Raw genomic sequence first — 12,486 nt, forward strand, 5'->3', positions numbered from 1 at the left:
CAGTCACCATCTGCAGTGATTTTGGAGCCCAGAAAAATAAAGTCTGACACTGTTTCCACTGTTTCCCCATCTATTTCCCATGAAGTGATGGGACCGGATGCCATGATCTTTGTTTTCTGAATGTTGAGCTTTAAGCCAACTTTTTCACTCTCCGCTTTCACTTTCATCAAAAGGCTTTTAAGTTCCTCTTCACTTTCTGCCATAAAGGTGGTGTTATCTGCATATCTGAGGTTATTGATATTTCTCCTGGCAATCTTGATTCCAGCTTGTGTTTCTTCCAGTCCAGCATTTCTCATGATGTACTCTGCATATAAGTTAAATAAGCAGGGTGACAATATACAGCCTTGACATACTCCTTTTCCTATTTGGAACCAGTGTGTTGTTCCATGTCCAGTTCTAACTGTTGCTTCCTGACCTGCATACAAATTTCTCAAGAGGCAGATCAGGTGGTCTGGTATTCCCATCTCTTTCAGACAAATTAAATAGTATCTAATTATATAAAACTGCAAAATTAGCTATTAAATATTTCACTTGTACACTAAAATGCTCCAATATATAAAACATTTTACATTGACTCTAGAAATCTGGCTACCCAGGTATTAGTAATACTCTGGAAGATAAATGAAGGCCTATAGATACTGGATCTTTTAAGGCACAGTGAAGAAAAGGATTGTATTATTGCCAGTGGAAATGTATTCTCATTAGAAAATTTTCTTTAATCTGCATCTTGGTAGCAATGACCAAAGAAAAGATTTATGGTAACTGCAACAAAAAGGAAACTTTTCGTCTCAAAATATGGTGTATACTAGCTAAAACTGTTCTGGAGATGTTCTACAGACAATGAATCTGAAGAAAAGGAGGCTCCAATGAGGACGAACAACATGTTTCCTCCACTCCATTTACATCCTTTCTTGAAAAACCTTGTCAAACTTATAGGCAAAATCCAAGAAATGTTTCAGACACTACTATGTGCAAAGCTGTGCTAGGCCATACAGGAAAACAAATGTTGACCAAAACATAGTCTCTATACTTTAGTAGGTTAAAACAGGGGGAAAAAACCACACAGCCATTTATTGAAAAGAAAGATAAGCACATAAGAGAGCCACAGACACTTCTATACCATATTCAAAAGAATCTGGGGGACAGAGTGGGGAGACGCAACAAGAGGAGACAAGGAACTGCAGGGCTCATACATGCTGTACCTATTTACATGCCTGCTATGCACTAGTGGGCACATGAGTTCTATCACTATGGGACTGGGGACAGGTCAGAAAGGAGTTCAGGAGCACTCATTCTCAGAGTCTAAGCTTGAATTAAGGAACAGGGTATTACTTTCTTGGCTACCAGTGGGGAGAGGGAAGAGGAGAGGGGTAAGATAAGGGTATGGGATTAAGAGATGCAAACTACTAAGTATAAAATAGATGTGCAACAAGAGTAAGTCACACAGCACAGAGAAACATAGCTGTTGTTTTGTAATAACTTTAGAAGGAATATAAGCTATAAAAATATTGAATCATTATATTACACACCTGAAACTGATGTAATACTATATAAATCAACTACAGTTCAATTAAGAAAAGCACAGGGGAATTATAAACATTAAATCTGTAGCTATTAATCAAGCTTCTTTCACTTTATGTTATTAAGGAGGCATATTATAGGTATGCAGAAATAAAACACACTGAAAACTCACCGTGTTTTTTTGTTTCAGATCCCAGGAATTAAACTCAGCTGTCAATCTTCTCCCTGATTTTCTACGACTTTTTGCATTTTTTTGAGGAGAAGGGCTTTGATCACAAGTATCAGTATTCACATCTTTTGACAACACGTATTTCTTCTTGTAGATCACAGATTCTTCAACTGTCTTATTTAGGAGAACTGATTTAAAAGTAGTTTCAGATTCGATACACCAATCACTCTGCTTGGCATTCTCAATACTTTTCTCCTCCGAATGTGTAGAGTGACCTGGTTGTTGTCTGTTTCGGTGGCAGTCATCTGCTTCTGCTTTATCTGTTCTGTTACGCTGCATTATCTCCTTCCTATACTGTACCTTTTCTGTTTCCTCAGAATTATCATCAGATATTGAAGAGGATGACTTTTGTTTAGGAAGTTTCTGGTTGATAACAATATCTAGTGGGAAAAATGAGAAATTAATCCTTATTAAATTTATAAATTGATCATATATAAAATTTATTAAAACCAAAATATTTGTTAAGACAGTTCAAGCAGTAAGTATTTCCTGAATATTTTATACACAGCGAAAACTGTTTCACCTTGATTAAATGTGTCTCTCGATGAAGTACTTGCTCTTTGGTTATTACACAGCTTAATATTTGTTACAGGTGTCCAACATGCCCATTTGGAGTGCATCTTATCTCCACAGGTACTGTCTAAAACATCAGGTAACCTGAAAAATGATTCATTTGCTCATTATGAAACATCAGCCTATGACTCTGGTATAAGGTCTTGACTTTTTCTTAGTCAATGTTTATTGATAGAAATTTGTTAAAGTATGAAAAAATTTTCATAAGTCATGATGAAAATTAAAACTTACTATATAATTTATTAAAGAATATTATTTTAAAAATTCCATTATTGCTTCTATTTTGAGATCTACCTAAATACATCTCAGGTATCTGACATATATCTTCATGGGTATTTAAACTTGGTTAAATTTCTTCTCATTCATGCTTTATTATTTTAAAGCTTTTATTCATTTTAAGTCTCTCAATTTGAAGAGTTATATCAGTTGATACAGAAAAAACATACAAGCTATTCGCCACTGTACTATCATAATACTTGAAGATGATTAGTTCTATAACCAATACTACAGTCTAAGAACATAAAGGCCTCTTCCTTTAAATTTGTTTATCAGTTGCTAAGTCATGTCTGACTCTTTGCAACCCCATGGACTGCAGCATGCCAGGTTTCTCTGTCCTTCATCATCTCCCTGAGCTTGTTTAAACTCATGTCCATTGAGTTAGTGATGCCATTCAACCATCTCATCCTCTGTTACCCCATTCTCCTCTTCCCCTCAATCTTTCTCAGCATCAGGGTCTTTTCCAATGAGTTAGCTCTTAGTGTCAGATGGCCAAAGTATTGGAGCTTCAGCTTCAGCATCAGTCCTTCCAAAGAATACTCAGGGTTGATTTTCTTTAGGATTGACTCATTTGATCTCCTTGCTGTCCAAGGGACTCTCTAGAGTCTTCTCCAGCACCACAGTTTGAAAACATCAACTCTTTGGTGTGCAGCCTTCTTTATGGTCCAACTCTCACATCCATATGTGACTACTGGAAAAACCACAGCTTTGACAATATGGACCTTTGTGGGCAAAGTGATGTCTCTGCTTTTTAATATGCTGTCTAGGTCTGTCAGAGCTATTCTTTCAAGGCACAAGCATCTTTTAATTTTATGGCTATAGTCACCATCTGCATTGATTTTGGAGCCCAAGAAAACAAAATCTGACAGTTTGCACTTTTTCCCCATCTATTTCCCATGAAGTGATAGGACCAGATGCCATGATCTTCTAAATTTGTTACATTCACCTAAATAGAGTAACATTATTATAGGCTAAATGACTAGATGGATATTCTCATACTTACACAGGTTTATCTATTCTTCCTGCTGCCTGTGAATCGAGAACAATTTCCTGGAGTTCACCTAAATGAAACAAAAATTATGGTATCCTCATTTTTACATACAGTTGGTAGGGTTAAATGAAAGCTAGTGTAGAATTTGATCAAAGTTCATATATTGGGATGGAGAGATTGGTTGACCTCATCTTCCCACTCCCAGACCCAAACTTCTTGGGAACAAAGGCTGTTATTATACTTCCTCATAATTTCTAAGTTCTCTGCATAGAGCTGAATGTATTCATTATAAATCTTTTTCAACTAAATGAAACTCAGTGAAGTTAATCTATAGAAATATATATATGTGTGTATACATGTGTGTGTGTATGTGTGTATATATATGTAAGAAAGAATGACAAAAATTGAACCAAAAAGTACTTACTAAAATTTTGGTTTGCGAATTCAGTGTCCTTATTTTCTGTCTTTTCTACAACTTTAGCAGCTTTGATAGGCTATAAACAGGAGAAATTTTAATATAAATTTGAATTAAGGCATTATATGAAAATGACTTTTACAAGTTAGGAGTATTAAAGTTTAAAACTTTAAAATTTTGCCTTATGATTAAAAGTTGGATAGTAGTTCTATTTCCTTCATAAAATGCCCATTCTAGAATACTCCCTTATCCTAAAACACAAGAAAGTAACTTTACTGCAGATTAGGAGGCATTACAGCCTACAAATTTTCTGACCTCAGCCATAGCTAGAAAAATAATGTAATTTTTCTCTTTGAGAATTTCTGGAACCTCCATGCCATGTGATCTATTGCTCTTAATCTCATAGGCTGCATTTATTCTGTCTTTTCTCAATATACATATGAACTGAAGTGTCAAATGATCTTGTAAAGTTTTGGCCACTGCACAGGTAACTTCTTGATGACAGCAAGCTTCTTTTCACAGCCACATATACACACTTATTCAGATAAAATAAAAATATTCCATGACTATCAGAAAAATATACTCCCTAGCTAAGATATTCTGCCTCATCCTATCTTCTCTAATCTAGCCAGTGGTTCTCCACACTGGGAGAGGAACAGTATAAAAGTGTACAAGTGTACAGGTGTGTTCCATCCTTATCTTTCTGCCACATAACCATTACATTTTTTTTTTACATCCACCATCTTTTTTTTTTTTCCAACTGTAACACCAAGACTGCTAAACTTTACTTGAGGAAATTATACTTATTACTGAACTAATGCCATGATAAGATTTATAGTCTTTAATGTGAACTGGGCCCTCAACACTGCCTAACACTTATTCTTAGCCCTCTCCACTATCCCTCAGTGCTTATTCCAAATCTTCATGTGTCCCTGAGCCCTCTGCATCAAGAGAAGCTCAACATCCTCACACTTCAGAGAAAACACAAACTTTGAGCTGTTCATCTATAAACTTATCTGTATCTCTTGATTACCTATTTCTCCAAGATACAACTTTCTCTTATCCATTCCCTGCTCGGTCCCACTTCTTCAACTACCTGGAAAGAATGTGCTCCTCGATATCCATCTGACTAATAACGTTTACTGACTCCAAAAATCAACTCACTCTCCATCTTCTAAATGAGCATCTCCTGATCTTTATCTTCCTCTCCAGCTCTGGGATTAGAGAGAATTGTCTGCCCTCAGTGCTGTGCTAAGTCACTTTAGTCATGTCCAACTGTTTGTGACCCCATGGACCATAGCCCACCAGGCTCCTCTGTCCTTGAGATTCTTCAGGCAAGGATACTGGAGTGGCTTACCATGCCCTTCTCCAGGGGATCTTCCCAACCCAGGGATTGAACCCAGTCTCCTGCATTGCAGGTGGATTCCTTATCACTAATGCCATCTGGGAAGCCCATCTGCCTCTCTATTAGGCTTTTACTGCATCCTGTATGTATATCTGAGAACACATACAACAGAATACAAGAATGATGGCAAGTTCATTTCTCTTACTGAACATATAAATCAAGAGTTGAATAAGTATTTCTAAATTTTATTGTTAGCACAGTGAGTGATAAGACCTTACTTTTAAGGACAAAAAATGATATGTAAAACAATTTTGAAAGCAATACTTTTAAAAAAAGTAAGAAACTCACTGCTTAAGAAAAGTAAGACCCTGTTTGCAGAAGAAGTTAGTTCAATAGTATTTCTACAATAATGTGATAAAAACTTAATATTTAAAAATGCTTTCAAAGTAAAGTTACTTTGTCTGTATTATCTCTTCTCTTTTTTTCTTCAGATGGTCTAGATTTAAGTGATACAGCATAATCCACTCCTTGTTCCGATGTTTTAGAAACACTAGGTTTTTCTGTAGAACTCATCATTTGCAGTGGTGGTTTAATTCTTCTTTTTCGTGGTGATGCTAGAATGGAGGACAAAGGACTTATATTTGTCAGATTTTAAAACTGTATGTTGCTATCACTGAGATACTTTTTGCTGAAGAAAGTTAAAAAGGGGGGTCTTCTAGGATGGGTCCCAGGTTTCTGATTTAAATGAGTAACTCAATATGGATTCCATTTACCAAGGTAAGAAATGGAGAGAAACTGGCAGGGAGGGTGGAAAGATGAATTTATTTTGTATTTGTTAAGTCTGAGAAGTGTGTGAAACATTAATTTCCCAGTAGGCAAGCATATTTTGGGAATGGAAGGTCACTATTAAATTGTCATAAAGATTAAATAATGCTGTGTTTACAGCAACTAGTATATAGCATTATTTTTGAACTTTTATTTAGCTCTTAGTATGTACCAGGTACTGTCTAAATGTTGCACAATACTTCTTATTTAACGAATAGTTATTTAATCCTTTATAGACTTTGATGAGGTTAGACACTGTAGTCCCATTTCATAGAAAGGAAACTGGTTCTAAACTTAGCTATGGAGTACACACCTGGAAGTGGGCAAACAAGCTCAAGCAGCCTGATTAATTTAACGTTTTATCCACTATGTTATGCTGAGTCCTGCTTAAATAATAATAAGCTCTTAATACAGGATATTAATATTTTAAAAAATATTTATATAGATACCCATTAAATCTCTCACACATTTGATATTTTTTGACAGAAGACATCTGCGGTTCATATTCTATCAATTTTTCTATCTCAAAATTATCCTCTAGGTAAATTAGGTCCAGAATATTCATAAGTTTTAAAAATGCCTGCTTTAAATAATACTTGTTAGAAATCTTTTAAGATTCTAAAACTTACATGTATTGACTAAAAGTATTGGACTTCTCACAGTGTATCTATCTGCACCAGGAACAATCATTGATGCTTCAGACATTTTTCTTTTGCTAGGAGTAATTATCTAAAACCATGAGGAAAAAACCACAGTAAATACACATTCTCTCTTGAAATTAAATATCCTACAATTTTATTCCTAACATTTTACCTTGACTACGCACAAGAGATGTATTTTATAAATTATATGATATTCAAATATTTCTGCATTTCATCTGATTTGAAGGATTTTATCCTAATATTAATAGTCAAAATGAGAATATTGTGTTAAAGAATATCCAGACTTAGAAATACAGTAACTTCATATGTTTGCTAAAAATATTTTATTGATACTCAGTTTATCTAGTTAACCACTGGCTCACAGTTTCCTATTCTATTTTATAAGGACAATGTTTGAAACACGTATTTATATAAACTTGTTTGTGAAAGCTTTCATAATGTTAAACATTCTTCAAAATTCTGTGAAGACTAAATTGCCTTTAGAGTAAAAAGCAGCTAAAAAAAACAGGAGTTAAAAAGAAAAAAACCACCACCAGGAATTTAGAGATTCAGTGGCACACAAGCTAGTGTTGCAAAAAGGTTTGCATTTTCTAACTTTAGCCTATAATGACTGATAAGAACAACAGAAGTAGATAAGCAGAGGTGGGACTACAAGGGATTGGCATTTCAGAGGATGCCATACAAAGGAGTACCGAAGACAAACTGTAAAGAGGCAGAAGGTATTTATTTTTAAAAGGCAAAGGAAAAAATACTGATGGGATTTTGAGTAGGTATGTATATGGGGCATGGAGGAAAGGTTTCGAAGGATAGGAGAAAAGTGAATTTTAAGATTAACCAGAAATAAGCTACTGAACCAGCAGATCTGTCTTAAAGAAATTACAGTTCCTAGTGTTTATATATATGGAGAAGGCAATGGCACCCCACTCCAGTACTCTTGCCTGGAAAATCCCATGGATGGAGGAGTCTGGTGGGCTGTAGTCCATGGGGTCGCTAGAGTTGGACATGACTGAGCGACTTCACTTTCACTTTTCACTTTCATGCATTGGAGAAGGAAATGGCAACCCACTCCAGTGTTCTTGCCTGGAGAATCCCAGGGATGGGGAAGCCTGGTGGGCTGCCGTCTATGGGGTCGCACAGGGTCGGACACAACTGAAGCGACTTAGCAGCAGCAGCAGCAGTGTTATACATAATGAATGGGATCCCCAAAGTTACTTATTTATATAAATGCTTCAAACGGCTAATCCTTATTGAAAACATAGTAGGTATTTAACAATAGTGCAGTGTTTTTCAAACTTTAGTGTGCTTAAGATCTTTTCCAGACTTTGTGTTATGATTCAATAGGTTTAAGGTGGAGAGTCTAAGAATCTGCATTTTTAATAAGTACTCAAGTTATGATTCTGATAAAAGACCCCAAAAAAGGCTTTATAATCTAATCACCTGATGGAACTATAGTTGACAAAATGATATTTTTAATTTAATGAAGGACACAGACAAAAGGGATAAACAGTGAGTAACAATGTATGGAGGAGCCTGTGAGAGTTACAAGCAACTCGATGAGAGATTAGTAAAAACAATTAATCAGTAAAAGCTCCATCAATAAAGTAAAAATGAACAAAGATTTACAAGTTTAAGTACACTTTAGACAAGAAGAGGTAAAAACAGCATGAATGAAGGTACAGAGGCAAGAATGAATGTGACAAAAAAGACAGAGTAAAGCAACTGACCATTCTAAAGTGGAGGGTATTTTGAAAGAGTAAAATTAAATTACAGAAGGTCTTCAAACTAAATCAAAATTTAGATATAATGGGATAAACACAGAGATCACAAGGCTTTCTGAGCAGAAGAATGCTACTAGGATATTGGTATGAGAAAAATCAGTTGTATACCTCACAGGGCGGCTCACAGGATGGACCAATAATGTCAAAGACACTACTAGGTACACTAAAATGAGTAACAGTGAAGAGAATGAGGAGGAAACCATGTGAGAAATATTGTAAAAGAATAATCACTAGCACCTTGGTTCTAGGTATAGGACGAGAGGAGGCTAGAATCAAGGACATCATCAGAAAAAATAACAGCAATCTTACTGAAGCATGGAGGCAGATGCAAATTTGAGGCAAAAGATAGAGTTTGAGGTTAGACTTTAGGGAAGGGCTGAGAAATGGTTCTATCAAATGTGGCCTAGAGGAGATCCTTTATGAAGGAGGAGGAGGAAAAAGAACCTAATATTTTGCTTTTTACTCGTGCAAATAAACTGAACATTACATTATAAATTTGTATTCTACATTAAAGCCAAGTGCAAAGATAGGACAGAAAGGATAAATGCAAAAAGTAGTACTTTCCTATCTAACTCTAATTTGAAACCTACATGGATATAGTATACTCTGTCCTAAATCCCTAACCCTTGCCTATAAACACCGTGTGCTGAAACACTATCTTTTGTTTGTATTTGTAAAAGGCAGGGGAAATATTCTAAAATGTTACTGACATTTGCATTCTAGATACATTTTTCTATAATAATGATTTGCCTATGCTGCTTTATAAATGATGGTTTTGACACCATATATACCTCAGGCTGGCTATTTTTTCTATACCCTTGATTACTGTTTTTGATATATTTTGCAGGTTTAGTAAATTCCTCTTGGAGGTTAGCTGTTTCTTTCAAACTAGTATGTTCCTCTTCAACTGGTGAGAGTTGACTTTCTGGGACTAGAATCTGTTGGAGAATAAGGAAAAACTGTTTAAAAGTGCAAACCATAGGAAGTCCTCAAATATGACTGGATGTCTTCATAAAGCACTCATTCATCTCACACTCATAAAGGTTAGTTCTTTTTGTCTTATATCTATGTACTATTACAATTTTCAGTCCTACAAAGTGACCCAACAAAAAGCATCCACTTTTTCAAATGTTAACAGACATAAAAGAGGCTTTGGCATTAGTGGCAGAACATATATTTCTGATTTTTAAAGTTACCAAGACTGGTATTAATGAATAACAATCTACCTTCTGTACTGAAATAAATTATTATTAATAACACGTTTACAAAGGTGAAGTCGCTCAGTCGTGTCCAACTCTTTGTGACCCCATGGACTGTAGCCTATCAGGCTCCTCCATCCATGGGATTTTCCAGGCAAGAGTGCTGGAGTGGACTGCCATTTCCTTCTCCACTTTCATTTTCACTTCCTTTACAAAGTCACATATACCTTGTTGGGGCACTGACAGAATTTATTTATTCTCCAAGACAAACTTATAACTGTGCTATTATTAATTAGGGTTAACCTTAGACCAGTGATAGAAATCAAGTAAGTGAGACACATACCTGTGATCCACTTGCATCAAAAAGAATATGCACAGATGTTTTGGCAACGGATATACCTTGTTTTCTGGTAAATTCCTAAAATTAAATTAATTCAACAGGGTGTCATTTTCTCCCAGTTCTTTCCATTTTTAATGCCAATATTTCCTACACCTGCTTCTTTCCAAATCACCAAATTATCTTAAATCAATTTTAAATACACATAAATACTCTTATCAGGGCACTTCAGTGATTCCCTAACTATAGTCTTACCCTGCAATTTTGGTAAAGGTTCCTCACAAGCATATTATCTGCTATTTTTCACCATCTTTTCCATGTTATAGACTGAATGTGTCTCCTCACAATTCACACGTTGAAACCTTGTCCCCAAGAATGGTATTAGGAGGGCAGGCCTTTGGGTCATGCTTAGGTCATAAGGGCAGAACCTTTATGAAGGGGATTACTGCCCTTATAAAAGAGACCTCAGAGAACTCCCTCACCATGTACGGACAGAGTGAAAAGACTGCCACTGATAAACCAGAAAATGGACCCTCCCCATACACTGAATCTGCTGGCACCATGATCTGACTTCTGGCCTCCAGAACTGAGAAATAAATGTTTCTTATTTAAGACACCAAACCACAGTATTTTTGTTACAGTAGCCTGAACAAACTAAGACAGGCATCACCCAAACTTGTCAACTGAACATCTCCCTAAATATAACATGAATTGTTATCTTGATTCCTAAACAAATCTGACTCATTATGTTTTCCACAATCCTGGAAAACATCTTATCTAAATTTCATTAATTTCAAAGGCCATTTCAAGGTCCAACTCCATAGCCTTTCCTTCAGATCTGACTCTTAATGAGCATTCTCTTTGTTCAACTTCTATGCATCATTTTCTATACACCACTTACTTCTTCTGAGATATATTCTGTAATTCTCACAATGTTTAGTATCTTAAAAACAAGGCTTTGTCTCATTTCATTTTTTAAATGCCTGGAAGGAATTCATCATTAAATGTTTTGAGTAGCTGCTGCTAATTTTGTCATCTGAGATTCATTCTAATAGATATCTGAAAGGGTATGGCTGATAATATGATGGTTATTCCACAACACAAATTTAAAGAACTAAAAATCTATATGTTATTTAAGAATTGTAGAGAAAGAAAAAATCACTGAAACTTACAGTCCTAAGTAACTGAAAGTTCCCAGAATTATGAAAATATTTAAAAGTTTAACTTACCTTATATTTACTTCCACCAAAAATTTTTTGTGCCACATTAGTGATTTCTAATGATGCATCAAAATACAAAAGCAATTCTTTCCCTTCTCTTTTACTAATTTTTACTATATTTTTCAGAATTACTGTCAGTAGCTTCTTTGATTCTCTCACTGTACACAAATAAATCACACTGATTAGTTTATATTCATTTCTATGATACCACTCTATAGGTATATTATAAATAAGAAAAGCATGCAGCATACCAGTTAAAATGAACTGAAACAAAATTAACTTTTAGGATTTAACAGTATTGAGTCAATTCTGGTACTAACTACTTACAGAAACAAAAATTGTCCATGGAGTCTTTTATATATTCCTGTAAATTGAACAAAGGGTCTAACAACACCCTGCGGAGCTGCTACTTCACCATTCCCCTAGTCTGCAACTGTAGATATTCTTTTTCTCTAGAACCATTGCTTTCATTCCAATCCCAAAGGGCAATGCCAAAGAATGTTCAAACTACCGCACAATTGCACTCATTTCACACGCTAGCAAGGTAATGCTCAAAATCCTGCAAACTAGGCTTCAACAGTACATGAACCGAGAACTTTCAGATGTCTAGCTGGATTTAGAAAAGGCAGAGGAACCAGAGATCGAATTGCCAACATCCTCTGGATCATAGGAAAAGCAAGAGAATTCCAGAAAAATATTTACTTCTGCTTCATTGACTATGGTATAACCTTTGACTGTGCGGATCACAACAAACTGTCGAAAATTCTTAAAGAGGTGGGAATACCAGACCACCTTTATCTGCTTCCTGAGAAATCTGTATGCAGGTCAAAAAGCAACAGTTAGAACCAGATATGGAACTGACTGGTTCCAAATAGGAAAAGGAGTATGTCAAGGCTGTATATTGTCACTCTGCTTTTAACTTACATGCAGAGTACATCATGCAAAATGCTGGGCTGGATGAAGCACAAGCTGGAATCAAGATTGCTGGGAGAAATACCAATAACCTCAGATATGCAGATGACACCACCCTTCTGGCAGAAAGTGAAGAGGAACTAAAGAAAGAGCATCTTGATGAAGGTGAAAGCAGAGTGAAAAAGCTGGCTTAAAACTCATTA

At 35.6% G+C, this 12,486-nt stretch overlaps 1 protein-coding gene across 1 annotated transcript in view; it reads right to left on the reverse strand.

The window, feature by feature from the left end:
• The window catches only part of SYCP2 (synaptonemal complex protein 2), a 74,071-nt gene that overhangs the window by 28,676 nt on the left and 32,909 nt on the right, over positions 1–12,486 (reverse strand). Inside the window, exons 15-23 of the mRNA XM_010841856.1 lie at positions 11,381–11,529; positions 10,158–10,232; positions 9,407–9,553; positions 6,805–6,904; positions 5,807–5,964; positions 4,015–4,084; positions 3,603–3,660; positions 2,274–2,407; positions 1,694–2,130 (exon numbers count right to left, since the gene is read on the reverse strand). Coding sequence (XP_010840158.1) covers positions 1,694–2,130; positions 2,274–2,407; positions 3,603–3,660; positions 4,015–4,084; positions 5,807–5,964; positions 6,805–6,904; positions 9,407–9,553; positions 10,158–10,232; positions 11,381–11,529 — 1,328 coding nt within the window. The remainder of the gene's footprint in view (positions 1–1,693; positions 2,131–2,273; positions 2,408–3,602; positions 3,661–4,014; positions 4,085–5,806; positions 5,965–6,804; positions 6,905–9,406; positions 9,554–10,157; positions 10,233–11,380; positions 11,530–12,486) is intronic.

Source organism: Bison bison, unplaced genomic scaffold (genome assembly GCF_000754665.1).
Source record: "Bison bison bison isolate TAMUID 2011002044 unplaced genomic scaffold, Bison_UMD1.0 scf7180017864167, whole genome shotgun sequence".
NCBI lineage: Eukaryota > Metazoa > Chordata > Mammalia > Artiodactyla > Bovidae > Bison > Bison bison.